A 19,646-nucleotide genomic window follows, 5' to 3' on the forward strand; every position below is an offset into this window, starting at 1 on the left:
GATTGCAACCAAATTATCTGTAAATATCGACAAACATTTAAAGTTAGGCGCACTTACATACTTTTCTGCTCCAATAATCCTGTTTGTCTTATTATTCTTATCTGTCCATGTATTAACAAGTTTTACATTTACTTGTTTTCTTTTATTTTCTATGGTTTTACCAAAAATAGCATTATTTTGTTTTTTGAAAAAGTCTTTTTCAAATTCAGACTCTGCTTTTTGCCTCAAAGAGGTATTCAATTCAATATATGGTTTCAAAAATTCTTTTTGTTCAAATGATAGAATTCTATGAATTTTTAACAATTTTAGACCGTTTTTAAGACATTCTTTTAAATGGATGTAGTGAATAACATAGGAACATTTGTCGTATAAATTTGCAATAAGCTTGGCATTTCTATGACCAAAAGGTGTAAATTTTTCAGCAGCAAATGGTAAATCTGAGTGAGCGTCATGTATTTCAGATGGATAACTAAGATCTACTTCAAGTATATAACCAATGTTACTATCAACAGTAATAGAATCAATTTCAAAAGTCTCAATTTGGTCTTTGTTCAAAAATTTAAAATTACTTGTAGGAAGTTTCATCATCATTGCATAACCATACAGGTTCACACAGTCTAAATATACCAAAAAGCTACTTGATTTGTTGATATCATAGTCAGACATATATTTATTGTTAGCTTTAGCATACCTTAAAGAACACTGAGCTAGACCACCTCGTATACCTTTTTCAATCATTTGATACATCTCCACATCAGTTATAAGGTCTAATTTTACATTGGTATGCAAAAGCATTGCATCCCAACTTAAAGAAGGTGAAGAAACATAATAGCACGGATCTAAGCAATAGGTTGCTAAGCTAATTTTTCTGAATTTTTCAAAACTATCTGCTAGTAATAGTACATCACATTTTAAATATAAATCTGTATATTCGCCTAAATTTTTTATTTTAAAAGTTTTCCAAACTTTCAATGCATGTTTATAATCTTCTTCCGAAATAAGTTCTGAAGTAAGTTTATTAAAAAAATGTTTTCGTTTTGGTAACTCAGTTTCATCGTAACGTTTTAAAGAGTCTATATAATCATAGCAGTACACACCCTTTCTGCAAATCAAATCAAATAAATACTGATCACTGTAATACCTACGCAAGTTTACGAAGTCGTCTTGATGTAAAGATCTAGCTAATTTATCTAAGCTACAACTGAGAAAATTAAAAGAATCGATGAATTTCAGCTGAGCAGCAGTTTTTGAATCAATTGATATAAATTTTGTGAAAGATATGTATTTTTCTTTATTTTTTGGAATAATATTTATACGACCATTAATACTCGCTAACTCTTTAATAAAAAGATGGCAATCGTAATTACTTAAATTATGAAATATAATAGGTATAAAAGGACATTTCTTTGCACTCAAGTTGCAAATGTTGTGAGCCGCGCCTCTATATTCCCCTGTAAAATGATCGTGATCTGCTACAATTTTATCTGTGGATGTAAATTTTTGTTTACATATACAGCAAACTTTTGCATTATGAAAACATTTCTTTTCAGTTTCAGTAAGTAGTTTCATGGGATTATTTTCTAACAAAATTGCATGTAATCGTTTGACATCATTTGAAATTGTTTCTACAAATTTTTGAGCACAGTTAGCTCCTATGTATGAAACCAGTTCATTAAGTTCAGGTTTAGATTCACAACAAATATAGTACGCGAAAGATGTGGCTTCATGAACCTGTATGGTTTCAGTATGCCCAGATTTACTTTTATCAGAATATTCTCTTAATAAACTTTCAAAATCACCATAAATCACAATTGGTATTCTTTGAGTTCTTTCATAATTATCAAAATATAATTTACTATTTTTCTCTGGAAGAACAGTTTTAATTCTAGCACAATTATGTTTGCATAATTTTTCTTCTGAATTGAAATAAATGAAGCACTCCTCACATAAAAAAATTTTAGACTTATTTTTAGTAAGTTGACTATGAACCAACCGTTCAAAGTTTCTTATCAAACAAAAATGTCTTTTATTGCTTTTAGTAATGTAAAGCAAATTAACATGAACAAGTTTACGCTTGCTGGTTTTGTACAGAGGTCCGTTAATATCACCATTTTTTTCTAAACTGTATATATTAACACTTATGTCAGAATTATTTTTTTCAAATAATGTGATATCCTCAAAAGATGGTGGAAACGACATACCATCTGTTTTTAAAACTTTTGAATAATGAGGATATGAAGATACTCTATTACAGTTTTTATCGGTGGGATACATATGTGCTAATATACTCCACAGAAAACACTTATCATCACTATTTTTAATATTTACACAAGATCTAGTTTTCAGAATTTTTATTGGTAGTGGAATATAGGAGCCTGTCCTTAAAGGATTATATTTATTAATGTTTACTTCTAAATTATTCAAAGAGTCAAAAGACCAGCCTGATTCTGAATGTTCAAACTCTGATAATTTGTTAAGCAGGCTTTTTACACACTCTAAATATATATTTTTTATGTTTGTGGATTGAAAAATTTGTACATATTTAGTATTAAACGACTTCAAAGATTTTTCATTATTTTTTGGCAAAGTAAAAGTCGCAAATAGTTCAAAATTTATTTTAAGAGCATTATGTTTCTCAAGACTTCTTTTTACTAAATTACATATCGTATTTACAACTTCAGATAAAAATTGCTCAGGTAACAAAATTTTTTTTGATGGACATACACGATAGCTTAGTATTCTGTTCTTAAAAGCAGTTCCAATTATTTGAACATTATCGAATTCTGTGCGAAGTAAACAATTAGACTTATGTATATAACTTTTCTTATGTGAAAAGTATTTTGGCACTGTTATATTACAAATATCACAAAAAGTCATTATGAGATTATACTAAGTAAGAGTACTTATTATTTGAAGTTAGTAAAATGCAGTTAAAATTTTCATGCTGGGTATAGTGTAGGTTTAACCCCTTTAAAATCTTCCTTAGCAGCAGCGACCAAGCGATTCGTTGCCTGCCAAATTTCTGAGTTGGTATCCATACATGACTTATAAGTAAAAAGAGCGTGACGCCATCGATTACCCGGGCTTATCTTTGATGCTTCAGCAGCGTTATAGATGCGGAGTTCTAAGTAATAATCGCCTTCCGTTATTAATTTCTCTGGTTTTCGCTGGGTAGAATACCCAGATGCTATTTTTTTGGTGATAAAATTTTTAAGTGGTTCAAGCTTTTGCACCACTTCTTCTTCGTACTGAAAAGACAAAAATAATATTTTTAGTTATTAAAAAATATTAACTCAGTTAATAAAATGTTTATTAATAAATAGGTTTCCATCAATAAATTCAACAACCCAGAGTTGAGTTGCGAAACCTCCCCTAAAGCTAACAATTTATTTGATCCAGCTCAAGAATCGAACTTGAGACCTTAGGCTCCATATTCAAACGTGCTAAGCTAATATTAACTAATAATTTAATAATTAAATATAATGATGTAAAAAAACCATTAATATCTTCTTAAAGGGTTTAGTTGATGCTTATATTCAGTCAGAATTCTAATATTTCTTGAAAACAATTGTAATAATATTATATTTACAGTAAAAATAAAGTGTAATAACTCACCTCAGACTCCCATGAAGGACGTGCAGCCTTGACAGGCTTTTTTTGAAGCGCTTTCTTACGCTTTACAGGTGGTTCCGGTTCAGATTCTGAATCTGACTGCCGCTTTTTTGATTTCTTCAATTTATTGAGTGATTTACTCTTTGAAGTTGAATTTGAAGTTATAGGTAATTCGTCATCCGAATTAAAAGGATTATTACTAAAGTTCGAAGCCCTGTTATAGAAAAAACATTTTTTTAATGTTGTTACATCATACTATTAACTAGTTCTGAAACAATTAAAGATTTTTTGGTGAAATGAAATTTAAACATGTATGTACTTAATGTAACTTTTTAAAATACTATTAGGTAAGAAGTTAATATTAAAAAAAAATATTATTTCTCTGTAGATGCAACAACTCTTTCATTAAAATATGTAAAAAATAAAAAAAATAAAAAAATACATACATACTGAAGCTAAACAACTGCTTTTTGAAATTTAAAAAATGATTTTTTAAGTGAATTAAGTAAACGTTTGCTCGTTGAAGTGCTCACAAAAGAAATGCGTAGTGAAAACAGTGCTTACAGAATTTAGGTTCTTCTAATAGTCAATCAATAAAGTCAAAAGTTCATAGTATTTGCATAGAATAATGACTCTTAAACATAAAAGTAATTAGAATGACATTCAAAGATCTCATTATTACACACATACATAAGATGCCGCATGCATGTTTAGGATTCCCTATTAGGAAGCAAACTGCAAATATGCAATCCTGCAATACGAGTCATTAGACACCGAAAAAGAATCACTTTTAGTTAACACATGATGTATCCCGACTATACCTACTTTGATATTATTTTTTAACACTCATGGCGTCTGTTCTGTATTTCTACATTAGATAAGTATGCATATTATGCACTATGTAGGTAATGTTTACAGCAATTGAAATAGTGTAATGCCAAAATACAATATAATATTTCATTAGTTACTTACCAAAAGCGGATCGATTAATAATAATTTTATAAAAATTATCGCCCATTTAGAGAATAAAAAGTACTTATACTTACTTATATGAAATATGATTTTATCGGCAAAAATAGTTAGGTAGAAAAGTGTTAATGTAAGTATTTTATGGAATAGTAGGTCTATCAACCGAACTCGATCTACTCTATGAGTCATGATAGCATAGTGATTAAGACGTCCGCTGCCTCCGGTTATAAGTCGGGCAGGGGTTCGATCCCGGGCATGCACCTCTGACTCGGACACTTGCTTTAGTGGGATACCATAACACTAGAATGAATGAATGAATTGGATGAACCTTAATACTACAACACTTGAATTTTAACCTTCTATTATAAGAGTGTGGTTAGTAATTATTATTGATACTTATATACCGACATACTTACCTGTTCCGGCATAGCATGCTTTCCATCCTAAACTGACACACCACTTACCATGTTTTGAATACTTGAATAAATGAATGAATGAATGATTGAACGATCGTCTTTGAACCTTTATACCGCAACACTTGAATTTTCGATAAGGGAGTGTGGTTACTAATTATACTTATATTAATAAACTGACAAACGTACCTGTTCCGGTTTAGTATGCTTCCATCTTAAACTGACACACCACTTACCATGAGTTGAATACTTGAATAAATGAATGAATGAATGATTGAATGATTGATCGATTGTCTTTGAACCTTTATACCGCAACACTTGAATGTTCGGTAAGGGAGTGTGGTCACTAATTATACTTATATTAATAAACTGACAAACGTACCTGTTCTGGTTTAGTATGCTTCCATCTTAAACTGACACACCACTTACCATGAGTTGAATACTTGAATAAATGAATAAATGAATGATTGAATAATTGAACGATCGTGTTTGAACCTTTATACCGCAACACTTGAATTTTTACTTTACGATAAAGGAGTGTGGTTACTAATTACTTATATTAATAAACTGACATACCTGTTCCGCTTTAACTTGCTCCCATCATAAACTGAACCTCCGCTTAACATAAATTTGAGATGAGTGCTACATTAATTGCATTAGGTAGGTTCTTGAGGGTTCCAGTACAAAATATAAATTATTCTAAATCTAAATAATCTAATCGATGCTTAAGAATAGAATTTGTATAAAATATTCCAACTCAGTATCGTAAGTAGTTGCATCAGTTGAGAATGTGCTAAATCAACCATTGAATCATCTTTCTACATGAGTTAGTAACAATAACCTGATCATTCTCTTGTAACTGATATCTATTGTGAAAATATTGTGTGTTCTAGCTTAAGTCTTATAGATCCGGCGCGCGCTGGCGCGCCGCGTCATCTAGAGACTTGAGCTAGAACACACAATATTACCCTACTCATGCGTACAAAGTCGTGGGCATAATCTAGTAGTATTTTAAATGCAAGAGAGTCTAGTACCTCTTCACAGCTCAGCCGTTTAACGATTTTTATGAAATTTGTTACGGAGGTAAGTACCTCCGGAAGACGGGCATAGGTTAATTTTTTCCCGGAAAATTAAATATCTTTATATTGTAACATCAGCTAGTAATTTATAAGTATAGATTACCTGGAGTGCGCGCGCTGTAGAGCGGCGGCGGTGGCGGCCGGCGCGGGCTGCGCGAGCGCGGGCGCCGGCGCGAGCCCGCGCTCCAGCGGCGCATCCTGGGCGGGCGCCGCGAAGCCCATGGGCTCGCGCGGGGGCGAGTCGCCCAAGTGCCAGCGCGCGGCGCCGCGGCCCGCCCCCTCGCCTCCCATGCCGCTAGCTCATCGCGCCGTCCTTCGCCTCCCCATCCTATTTTATAAGCTGTTCCCGCGCTGCTCTATATCCTAGCTGTTTCTGAAAGTAAGTGAAAAATAAAGCCATTTCAAATATTTTATACAGACATAATATTTTGTCACAGAATACTTTTAATAATACCTTCCAGGTACAGAACGATCACTCCGCAAAAACGTTTAAATAAATAATGACTCTTGTTACGACGCAAGATGTACGGTACGATTCAGCTCACACAACACTGCGGTGTAAAAATTTCTTAAAAGCCTCGATCGCGTAAATTTTAATTTTTTTCTCACACAGAGTCACGCGAGAGCCGTCGAAAGGCTGCGCCGCCATAGGAATATTTCACGGGTCACATGACCAAGTGAGCCCGGCACACTCGCTCGTACATTATAACAGACGATGTTGCCCTTTGTGTAGAATCTGAATAAGATCATACAAATAATTCCCTCAAAAGCTAGCGACGTATTCGAAGGTATCTGTGATACTTAATGTTCATGGGCGGAAGGACCTTATGTTACGTGAAGAAACTCGCCTGCCCGTTTGCTCTCTATTCATAAAGAACGTTAACTAAATATTCTGTACTAGCCGATGCCCGCGACTTCGCCCGCGTGAATTTAGGTTTTTTAAAATCCCGTGGGAACTCCTTGATTTTCCGGGATAAAAAGTAGCCTATGTGCTAATCCAGGATATTATCTATCTCCATTCTGAATTTCAGCCAAATCCGTCCAGTGGTTTTTACGTGAAGGAGTAACAAATATACACACACACACACACACACACACACATACAAACTTTCGCCTTTATAATATTAGTGTGATGATCATGTCTTGGATTGCGACATTCATACGAAGTCATTTAAGAAATCAACAGATGTAGATACTTATAATGTGAATTGAGATGTGTAGGTACTCAAGGACAGTTTCCCATAATAACACTTCATGTGATATCGTAGAGTGGAAGGAAGCTAGCCAAACTGATTGTTTATACAATAGTTCGGCTCATAGACTTACGAATTTTCGCTACGGTTCGGCTAGCGTTCCTATTAGGTATGTACAGACACGTAAGCTCTACATCAGTCATCTGTAAGCTTATATTAAGTGTTGTCTCGTGATGAGCTAAATTCATTATTCTGCACTGCAAAACGGTGTTTGTAGTAACTTGATTTTCGCCATTTTGGCGTTGATAGCAGCAGTGAGCGTCATGTGAGTGTACTTGGAACTAAATATATATTAGTCATAAGACATCTGGCAACACGACCATTTAACACAAGGGTCAATTTTCATTTCAGATAGTTTCAGTAGGGCGCTTAAAATCGGTATAAAAACAGGCCAAATGCGAGTCAGACTCGCGCACCGAGGGTTCCGTATTCGGGTGTTTTTCCGACATTTTCTCGATAAATCAAAAAATATTATGTAAAAAATAAATAAAATCTGTTTTAGAATGTACAGGTAAAGCCCTTTCATATGATATCCCACTTGGTATACCTAGTTATCTCACTTTGAACACATTTTAATTATTTTTTTGGTGATGTAACCACAAATTCACGGTTTTCGGATTTATTCCTTTACTTGTGCTATAAGACCTACCCACCTGCCAATTTCATGATTCTAGGTCAACGGGAAGTTGACTCTATAGGTTTTCTTGACAAACACAACAGACGGACGGACAGACAGGTAAACCTTAAAGTGATCCTATGAGGGTTTCGATTTTCCTTTTGAGGTACGGAACCCTAAAAATCACTGTCATTTTGTATGGTATCTGTAGTCTATGGCGTACGTCTTCCAGCGTACTTGTAAGAATATGCCCATTTCAATGACTAAATTCCTGTTTTTTTTTTTTAATTCTGTAGAAATCGTATAAAATAGTATTTGTTAAAACCTTTGAAAATACTTCAACCCCTATGTTGTCCCCTATTCAAAACGTACAAAGCTAATTTACCCCACGTTAACAAGTGGATCGATGTGGCCGTCCGACTCAATGGCATAAAATATTCAAATAGCGTCGTAGGTACCTACTACTTTGTGATTCGGTTACTACTAAGAAAATTTTGATTCCCAAACCTTACAATAACAACTATTAACAACATAATGTACATATAGGTCATAGAAATGAATGACTTTTCATCCATATCTCGGAGAGCACATTATGCCATAATTCGCACGAGCGTTAAAAAAGCGTTGACGTGAAAGCTCTCGAGCGAATGAGGCCTTACGAGAGCCTTTTTAACGTCCGTTAAAAAACCGTTCAAATAGAACAAATGCATTCCCAAGTATCTGTTCACAAGTCAACGCTTTTTTAACGCGTACTTTGTATTGTCAGCGCAACGCCGGGTTTTACCGCAACTCTTTTTTAACGCTCGTGGGAATTAGGGCTTAAGACGTCCGTCCCGGTCTTATCTCTACGACGTAGCATCATTGGTCACTAACTCGAAGTGCCATAGCAGACAAGATGATTTTAGCATCAAATGATAAGCGATTATGCGATTACATCGATAAAAATGCATTGCGTTTGACAACTTTTTACGTTTGATTGCTGTATTTGAGATGATAAATAAAACAGACTAATCGCTGCGACTGAACATTGTACCTATGCCTACTTATTATAAAACTGTAAAAAGATAATCTCCATATTTATAGTATCTATACTAATAAATAAAATTGGAGTGTCTGTCTGTAATTTCGAAATAATTACCTCATATTAAGCTCATATGGTTATTTGAACGATGCCAACACTGAATCACACGTTTTTAAAATTTTTGTCTGTCTGTCTGTCTGTCTGTCTGTCTGTCTGTTTGAAAAGGCTAATCTTCGAAACGGCTGAACCGATTTTGACGGGATTTTCACTGACAAGTAGAGGATTGACCAGGGTGTAACATAGGCTACTTTTTCACCCGACTTTCAAAAAGGGAGTTGTGTTTTTCTTCCTATGTACACCGAAATCTCCGAGATTTCTGAACCGATTTGCGTAATTTTTTTTTTTTGATCGATAGAGGAACTTTGTGACATTGTTTCATAAAAAAATTGGATTCAACCTCCTCAATCCTGATGCTGCAATCAAAAGTTCCCACGGGATTTCAGACCCTAAATCCACGCGGGCGAAGCTGCGGGCATTAGCTAGTCTATATATAAATAGATAAGATTTTTTTCCGGCTCCTTTTTCATGTATGTGGGGCTTCCATTTCCCTTAAAAAATAATTTAATTGAATTTCTAATTCAATATTTGGTTTTTGTCAACGTTCTAGGTATATCAAATACCACAGGTTTGTAGCTCATTACGTCTACTAGCTAGAGACCTGTGACACGCGGACAGGCAGCCGTCCAGACGGACAGACAGACAGTCAGACAGCAAAGAGACATTAATAGGGCTCCGTTTTTACCCTTTAGGTACGGAACCCTAAAAATGAGAAAAGAAGAACAATTTTCACCGGGACAGAATCGAGAGAGGTGGGCGGGGGCAAATCGATTGGCAGATAGCGTGGCGCGCCCTGTATCAGGCCTTCCGGACGACTTTAATCTAATAATAGCCTACATTGCACTCGCCATCAGCGTAAACATTGCTACTGTTTCTATGTTCTATCATGGTTCTATCTCATTTAAATATCAGGGGCAAACTTGTTTGCAAATACATTGAAAAGCAGAGCGATAGTCTGAGTGAGTGACGAGCGTAGATAAGCGCTCCGTTATATGCGTAGGCAGCGAACTTTAATTAAAGATCCTATTTTTAGTGTACTACGAAACAAACTTAATTACGAATTTAAATTACGATTATTATGTAAAATAACTTTAGGTAAATGCCACTTTTGTGAAAAAATAATTATGTTGGTACTTAGTTACATACCTACAAAATCTGACACAAAATATACTTCTTATTAATCAGACTTTTTTTTAAATACTTAGTTGAACTAAAAAAAAACTATGAAGTATTGGTACTCATGATTGATAGGTTGATAGATAGATAGATGCACAACCTGAATCCAGATCACCCCTGGATTCAGACAGCGCAAGACCGTGCCGCGTGGAAGACTCTACAAAAGACTTGTGCCCAACTGTGGACGTATATCGGTTGATGATGATGATGATGATGATATGCTTAAACATTCTTCTTCTTGTTGTCGTTGGCGGCTGTACAGTGTTTTCTAGACCCTACGTCACGTTGACCGTTGGCGATCTATTGTGATCGCCCTCATTTACATACATTTCCCGTCCAATACTGATTATCCTAGTAACAGCAGCAGTTTCTTGGCCGGGATGTTTTTAACCGTGCTCAAACATTACAGTGTAAAACTTACTAATGTGAAAGTATAAATCGCCTAAACGACAAATATTATTCTGTCAATCGTGGTTGAGGGAATATTCTCACTTTTTGTCATCAGTAAGCTCTTCTTGTAATTATTCATCAAAGATAAACAAATATACAAATGATAGGTTATGTATTTAAGTGGAGTTTTGTCTAAACTAAGTTTAACATCTTTAAAGAATACATGTTTGCGCTATTTAAATTGTTAAGTGGTCTAGACAAGATAAAAGACTTAAGTCTTTCGCGCTGTGAAGTGTTCACAAGCACTAATCCAAGATCGACTAAGTATGTGTTGCTTTTTGATGAACAACAGACATTTTGCTTTACGAACTCATTCTACCAACGTAAAATTAAACTGACCACTTAATTATTATTCTGAGTAAGAGTATAATTAATTTTGTTTTTTTATGACTAGCTTTTACCCGGGTATTTTCCTTAGAATCTGCCAAATTTCATGGCAGGTAGCAATGTCTTATAATAGCATAATAAAAATAATATGTTTACTAAATCACATCATAGATGGCGCTGTCCGTCATTAACTTGCTCATGTACCGCGATCCGTGAGGTCACGAGTGCCCAGTGGGCTGTGTGGGGACAAAAAGTGTTATTTGGCTTGGCGATGGCTTGGTTGGTTGGAGTCCGACTCGCATACTAGACCATTTTTTTTAAGGAAATAGTAGGTATAATTTTCTACATTATTTTAAACCGAGCAAATATATTTTTCAAACTTGATACTAAGTAACTGAATAAATTCGAAGTCATCTGCATACAATGTAATGTAAGGAATAACTGAATTGCTAAATTTATCACAAAATAATTATTTACTAACTTTGTAAGAAAATAAGTCCTACAACGTGCCAAGGGAATTTGTGGAAGATGGGCAAATATTAACTTAAGTACACTTGGCTCGTATAATATGTGTATGAAAATAGGTCACAAAACAGTGCTGTCTAATAAAATAGCTACTTATCTACTTGTTATATTTTCTTAGCGTTTCGAATTCACGTTAGGTACTTATAACTACTTTGTATTTTATGGAGTGCAAGTGCGGAGACGTTGGCGCTAGATTATAGGCCATACAAAGAAAGCTTTGTTAACTATGATAGAAAAAATATATCAATCCCCTACATATATACCTGAATAGCATCTGTACAGAGAAAAATAAAATCATATTCTTTATGATATCGGTACCAGATGGAGCACGAAAATTCTAAGAATACAAACAATAATTTTAACAGTACGAAAGATCAGTGATCCTGGAAAGCAATTGGCTGTATCTCATTTTCTTAACATTTCCGACTTTATGAACTGTGAAATTAACGCTTATTTCTGAAAAGCTGATAGAAGTTATACGGGTATTACGTACCTATTTAATATTTGCGAGCTTTCATTGTAAACCAGGGCACGTTACGTCACCGTAATGACTTTATCCTTTCCACGTTTCGAATTTTGTATGTATATAATACGAAAGGCTATGTGTAGTATGCGCCTATTAGACTTACCTTTTCATGAAACTGTACGTGTAGAAGTATCTACTGCTGAAAATTATTCGAAAACTTCAGCCGGGTTTTTGGGGCAGAGTAAAAGGTAAATTAAAAAATAACTTTCAACTATTCTATTCAAAACTATTTCGTGGCCCGGTACACATAGTACCTAGGCATTTTGTATTTAAGTACTAGAGAAACTAACATTTGTGAAAAGTTCTTTATAGGTATGTTTGTGACACAAAGTAATTGGCTACAAGACCATCATTATAATCAGGGCCCTGGTCAATTTTGATGGCACCTTTGATGGATGTTGTACTTTCATAACTTATAACTCCGAAAGATTTTTCTCATACTGTTAATCAGTTCAATCTATATTTATACTAATAAATAAAATTGAAGTGTCGTGTCTGTTTGAACGGGTTAATCTTCGAAATGGCTATTTTGGACTTTCACAGATAAGTAGAGGATTAACCAAGGAGTAAAATAGGCTACTTTTTTAACCAACTTTGAAAAATGGAGGAGTTGTGTTTTTTACCTATGTACACTGATATCTCCGAGATTTCTAAACCGATTTGCGTATTTTTTTAATCGTTAAGGGAACTTCGCGACATCGTTCCATAAAAAAAAATTGGATTCCAACTCCTCCTGATGCTGCAAGAGATCTGACCAATCCACGCGGGCGAAGCTGCGGGCATCATCTAGTTTTTAATATAGGTAATAATTTTAACAGAAAGATACCAAAGTGGGAAGAAATACCATAAAGGCACGTGATCACATATGCGCTGCGAGCAATAATAAATATGAAATGTGGAAATAAAATCTATCTAGGTACATATTTGCAAATTGATAAAGTGCGCTCGAGCAAGCGCGATGATTTTCTAAAAAAGTAGTGTTGTAACTAAAATGAGTTACAAAAACCAACAATTATATTCATTCATTCATTCAATTATTATGAATAATAATATATAACTTAAAATTAATTGATCGTGCGAGATTGCATTTTTTATAATATTGGGCGTTTCTTTTAGAACTAGCGACTGGTGCGGTTCTGATACGTGTTATGATATGTTATTACAAATTGTTTTATTTCATCATTTTTACAGCACTAAGTTAGACTGAATACTTAAACACTGGAATTAATTCCTAGCCAAGAGTCTTAGCTTAGACTGAATGGTCATACACTTAGTCGTATTTACCTAATATTGTAGTCAAGATTCTCCACAATATTATTTATTCATAGTTCATAAATATTTCATACTATTGGGAAAGAAGGGGTATGATGTGGTGTAGGCAAGCGTTTATTGTAAAACTTGGCGGATACCAACGGAACAAAAATATAATTATTTTTTATGTCAAAAAGATTTAAAGTTTGATTTCTTTGTGGAAACGGTTAGACACATCTTTTGGCAAAAGTTTAGGTTCGATTTCTTTGTGAAAGCGGTTAATAAAACACAAGATGCACAAGATCCATCCATATTATACTACATAATTATAATTAACCACCGAAAATTACTTAAACACCACGACTAACGAAAACAACATCATAATGAACCATTTTAACTCCTGAACCGTCAGTGCCTACTCCTTGAGTCGTTGAAGCGCAAAACACCTACAATCACCTAGGTAATGGCGACACACTTTGTGTTTTTCGAATTTTTTCAAATATTCATAAGCTAGATAATATAGGAGTAGATAAATATTTCTAAAAATAATAATTCTATCTATAAACGCTGTCAGCAAAGCTGAGAGAAATGCACTCTCGCTCGTCTATAATAGGTATAAATGCAACCCCAATGCAAGGTCTCTAAGTGTTCTAATATACGGCCAGCCTAAGTAGGCTAGTTGGTATTGGGGTGGAGACAGCCTCCGTATTGATCTCGAGCAATGAACGGGACAGGCGTGAAGGCGCCGCTGGTAGTAAATAATCTGATAGAACCTTCACACTGTCAACCAGCTTACCGACTTATACAAATGCCACTTTATATCAGCAGTGTTATATAAAACTTGGCCTTTAAAATGTTGTCGAGCTCTTTTCCAACTTTATTGCGCAACGGATCAGCCTGGCTGTCCAGCGCGGAAATGCAGCCAGTATTCTTGGCACCATTCCACGTGAGCATGATTTGTATACTAATTAGATAAGGCTAGCTTTAAGTTATATTGTAATATTTTTAATAAATGAAAATATGATGATGGATTTAAAAAAATACTTTATAACTGACAGCGGTGAACTTACATACCTAACATTTGGTTAGTGAATCACTTATTAGCTGAGTAGAGCTAGAGTATATTAATATAGAGCATTTATTTATAAGAGAAGGTACGAGTACGGAGATAATTAACGTAATTTAATAACGAAATAATCTCATACCTAATGAAATCAACCATTCGCCGGCCCACTTTTAAGTATAAATATCTTCTTAGAATGAGAAGGGTTAGCCATAGTCCATCACTACTGCCAAGTGCGGATTTGCAGACTTCACGTAGGTACTTTTGAGAACATTATGGAAAACTATCAGGTTTTTTTTATGTACCAAAATTGTAGTTACAATGTTATAATAAATTAAGTTACATTGGAAATGTTTATCTCTAAACATAGATTTCTTCCAGCTTCCCGGAGGTATGAAGGTTTCCTCACGATGTTTTCCTTCACTGCTAAAGCGAGTTAAAATTTTTAATTTCATAAGACGCATATAACGCCGAACTACCCGAATAGAAGGGCGACATCTTAAGAGGGGTCTCTCCGTCACTCACTCCATACAAACGTAGTTCCAATTTCATTTGAATATTAAGCAACCAAAGTCCATGAAAATTTTCAGACATATTCTAGAAACTAATATCTATGCCTGTGGTTTTCCAGATTTCTGTTAAAATATTCGGTTTCAAAGTTACGCGGTCTTATAAATTTACATACAAATCTTTGAGCCCCTGTAATTTTAAAACTACATATTTTTAGAAAAATCTAAAACACCACAGACACAGATATTAGTTTCTAGAATATGTCTGCAAAATTTCATGGACTTTGGTTGCTTAATATTCAAATGAAATTGGAACTACGATTGTATGGAGTAAGTGACGGAGAGATCCCTGTTAACCACTAGGCTATCACCGCAGTGTAAGGAAGCATAATCTAATCACATGCCAAATTCACATTGTGATGTTGAAAACTTTAAAATCTAAAACGATAGTGCTAAATTGCAGATATAAAACTTTGAAGCCATCGCGGTCATTCGTCTTCGTTGGACGCCATCTAAACTTGGACTAATCTCAGCAGACAGTGCGACGTCTCGTGCCCGTTCGACCGAGCTAATCCAAGCGTCTTCAAGCTTATCGGAGGCGAATCGATGATTTCTTGACCTTAGGATTCGAATACATTAACCGATACTTAAAGCGACAGGCGGGCGGTTTGAGATTCGATTTTGGCGCCCTCCAGCTATTTAACTCTTAACTATTATTCTTTGTAGGCATTATTCATTTTCATAAGTAAACATTATGTATATTTCAAACTTCGATGTATTCTAAACGTATACCAAATGAAATTACATATTTTAACTTACAATATTTTGAAATGTACCCATACTAAGTTAGTGGCTACTTACCTACTTACTTAACTAAATATAGTCAGCAACAAAGCTAAGTTTTGCCGTTTGCCCGTTAGTCCAAGCGACTATGGACGGGTGCAAAGCTTTGTTGCTGACTGCACCTACGGGATGTCACATAATATTATAACAAACTTTTTAACAAGCAAAACTTGAAGTTGGCTTTCTGTAGCAAATTTATTTTTCTAAGCTTTCATCTATTCAGATGTTTTATTTCAAGGCTAGCTCATATGTTTTCACTGTATGTATAAATGTATATGTAGGTAAGATTATGTATGTGTGTATATGACTTTTTTATTATACCATAACTTTTAAAATCCAGTACAGATTTAGATAATATAATATGGGGTATCATTAGAATCCTTACTTCATCGCAAGTGTGGTCAATGGCAAAAAAACTTTCGAAAAATGTCTATAGAACAGGGCAGTCGTGCATTTCAGTTTTTTTTTTTCATTATTTTCCTTTAATATTTATTTCATGGAAGTTCCATGAAATAAATAGTGCTTCGTTCGTTCGTTCCATGATGAAACTGTACTACGAAGCACTGTACTGTACTAAATAAATCGTCTGCTGATTTTTTCTTACCCACAACTGTCAAAACTAGCCTATTGAAATGCCTTTGAAGTCCAATGTCTACACAAGTTTGCACGCACTTGTCGCTGAAAACATATAAATCATTCCACCGGATTAAAGCACCATCACGCCACTATAACTCAAGATTACCTAAAGCCATTAACAGAATTATGTAGGGTGAAAGTTGTGATTTTCTACACCACACTTAAGTTTTGCCTTCACGACGATAATATCTTTTGATTAAAATAAGATTGAATAGAAAAATAGGCGAACTAGTTCATTGAAAAGTGATGACATTTTTAATTGATTTTTAAGTACCCTTGAAATTTTAACTTATTGTTAACTAACATTTTTCTCTCTGCGTCGTATTCCTAGCTTATGTATATGTGCCTATGTTTTTTTTAAAGAATATTAGTCCAGTTTTTCATGATGACTGATATTCCCCTTTGCCCTCCAACTAAAAACCATAACGAATCCACCCCAATACCTCAACGTAGACTGCAGTCTATCTATCATATGTCAATAGACTTAACTCCAACGTAGCCAATATTCACGGTTGGCGCATACTCGTAATAAACTGTGATGTCAAACGTGGACATTTTATAAATTTGAAGCTTATCTTACTTATAAAATTGGCAAATAACCAAAAGGTAGGGTATCATATTATACGGGCACAAAAAATGAAAAGAATTGCTACTGTAGGTGTATTATGTACAAACATTACGTACATACATTTGTCTAGTGGAAGGCTACGGCCGTGGCTACCACCCTACCACTTACCGGCAAAGACGTGCCGCAAAGCGATTTAGTATTCCGGTACGCTGACCTGTAGAAACCGATAAAGGGTATGGGTTTGACAAAACTGTCATACCCCTTTCAAGCTAGCCCACTTCCATCTTAGACTGCATCATCACTTACCACCAGGTGAGATAAAAAACATTGCATAACGTGGTATAACTAAACCAATGCTAAACCATGACAAAACGTTCTCTCACTTCTTCAAAGTTTATCATCTTTTTCAAGCTTTCTATTATCAGTTATCAGATCTTACATATTAATTAAATTAAGAAATGAAGACAACGTTAATTTTAGATATTTATTGATAAAATTACAGCATTACAAATCCACTCCATTTAGTGATAGTTCGAGGTCCAAATATCTCTTGATCTCGAAAATAATTTAACATACATCTTCATCGATCATAAGATAAGAACATTTGTCTCAATATTCTTTACTGATAGATTTGCGATTTATTATGTAAAGAGGAGTCTCGTAACCGCTACTACGTTACCTCTGACCTTTCCTCATTCTGAGTGATGTGGGCCATAGAATTCATAATCAGTAATTGAATGTTGCATGTGTACATGAATAAGCAATTTCAATAGCGGCAATTCAAAGGAACTGACTGAGGCAAACTACCATTCAACCAACTTAGCGTTTTAAAAGCGCTAATATTTTGCATTAAAGCCCACGTATATAAGTGTTTGCCTCGTTGTTGAAGAGAGTAGGTAAATTAATTAATTATAATCAACTAGCTGATGCCCGCCACTTTGTCCGCGTAGAGTTAGGTTAAAAATTCCAAAGTTTTTCCAAAGAAATTCTTAGTTTTTTTGAGATACAAAGTAGTATATATGTCGCTCTCTTTAAATCCATGCAAAAATCACATCAATCCGTTGCTCCGTGATTGAAGGACAAACAAACAAACACACTGTCATATTTATAATTATTGATTATTGACCGTAAAATTCGTGCATCGAATCACTGGACCATGCTACGACTCGTAGAGTCCGTATTCGTAGCTGTCTACGACCTTCCGCTCTCTACAAGAAGCTACGAGAGTGTAGCAATCGCAAATCGTACTAAGTATCATAGTGTTATTTTATTTGTTACGTGTTTTTTTATTGTACCCAGCTATGTTTTGTACACAAGGTTCCTAGGTTTAGACTTTAATTGAAGTAGAAACTTACAAAAATATCTACGAGTTTAATGCATACAACTGGACTTGTGTGTATTAAAAATGAAAAAAATTTAAAACTATCCTGATCGAAAATTCTTCATTTAAATGATGAAAAAACAATTTTGTAATAAAAAAATGAAAAACTAAATACTATATTTGGAAAGTCAGTTAAACGTAATATAAACACGAAAGTGTGTTTGTAATAAATGGTTTATTGATTTCTCCTTCAATCCATTGCAACGGAGCAACGGATTGACGTGATTTTGCATGGGTATAGTTAAAGACTTAGAAAGTACCATAGGCAACTTTTTATCTCGGATAATAAAAGAAATCCCGCTGGATTTGAATAACCTAAATCATAGCGGACGAAGTTGCGGGAAACATATTTAATACAGACTTCATCTAACTTTTTATACCTAATGTAGTAAAAATTCCTTGAGCAAGTATAACATAATCACACTAATATTATAAAGCCGAAAGGTTTGTATGTGTGTGTGTGTGTGTGTGTGTGTGTGTGTGTGTGTATATGTTTGTTACTCCTTCACGCAAAAACTACTGGACGGATTGGGTTGAAATTTAGAATGAAGATAGGTTATACTCTGGATTAGCACATAGGCTACTTTTTATCCCGGAAAATCGAAGAGTTCCCACGGGATTTTTAAAAAACTACATCCACGCGAACGAAGTCGCGGGTATCAGCTAGTTGTAATATAACGTACAGGTCAAAGACCGACCGCGAGGTCGCCTGACAAATAACGTGGATTGCCTATTACGATCAGTAAAAATGCATAAAATTTGTATTCACTCTAGCAGTTAGTTTTCAGTTTAGTTGCACGCTTTAGGGAATACACAGGAAAACAGCATATTTAGGGTTCCGTACGTCAAAAGGAAAAATGAAACCCTCATAGGATCACTTTATTGTCTGTCTGTCCGTCTGTCGTGTCAGTCAAGAACACCCTAGAATAATGTAATTTGGCAAGTAAGTAGTTATAGCACAAGTAAAGGAAAAACCCAGAAACCGTGAACTTGTGGTTACATCACAAGAAATATGTATTCATGAACAAATAATTAGTATTTTTAATTTTCAAAGTAAGATAAACTATACCAAGTGGGGTATCATATGAAAGGGATTTATCTATACAATTACATGTAAAACAGATTTTTATTTATTTTTATGAATAATAGTTTTTAATTTATCGTGCAAAATGTTGGACAAAATAACCGAGTACGGAACCTTCTGTGCGCGTGTCTAACTCGCAGTTGGCCGGATTTTTTAATTCAAAATTTATTAAAATATATATACCTAAATGACGAGATGACGCCCGCAACTTCGTTCGCATATGTTTC

The 19,646-nt window shown here is 34.6% G+C and overlaps 1 protein-coding gene across 3 annotated transcripts in view; it reads right to left on the reverse strand.

Annotated features, from left to right (window-relative positions):
• The window catches only part of LOC123868413 (potassium voltage-gated channel protein Shab), an 88,351-nt gene that overhangs the window by 37,891 nt on the left and 30,814 nt on the right, over positions 1-19,646 (reverse strand). For 2 of the 3 annotated variants that reach the window (XM_045910934.1, XM_045910935.1), the window contains exon 2: positions 6,177-6,446. In XM_045910934.1, the coding sequence (XP_045766890.1) occupies positions 6,177-6,364 (188 nt within the window). In that variant the 5' untranslated portion in view covers positions 6,365-6,446. Of the gene's footprint in view, positions 1-6,176; positions 6,447-10,856; positions 10,868-19,646 lie in introns of all 3 variants that reach the window. The other variant, XM_045910933.1, reaches the window with a different exon arrangement.

The sequence above is a fragment of the Maniola jurtina genome, chromosome 9, assembly GCF_905333055.1.
Source record: "Maniola jurtina chromosome 9, ilManJurt1.1, whole genome shotgun sequence".
In the NCBI taxonomy this organism is placed as follows: domain Eukaryota; kingdom Metazoa; phylum Arthropoda; class Insecta; order Lepidoptera; family Nymphalidae; genus Maniola; species Maniola jurtina.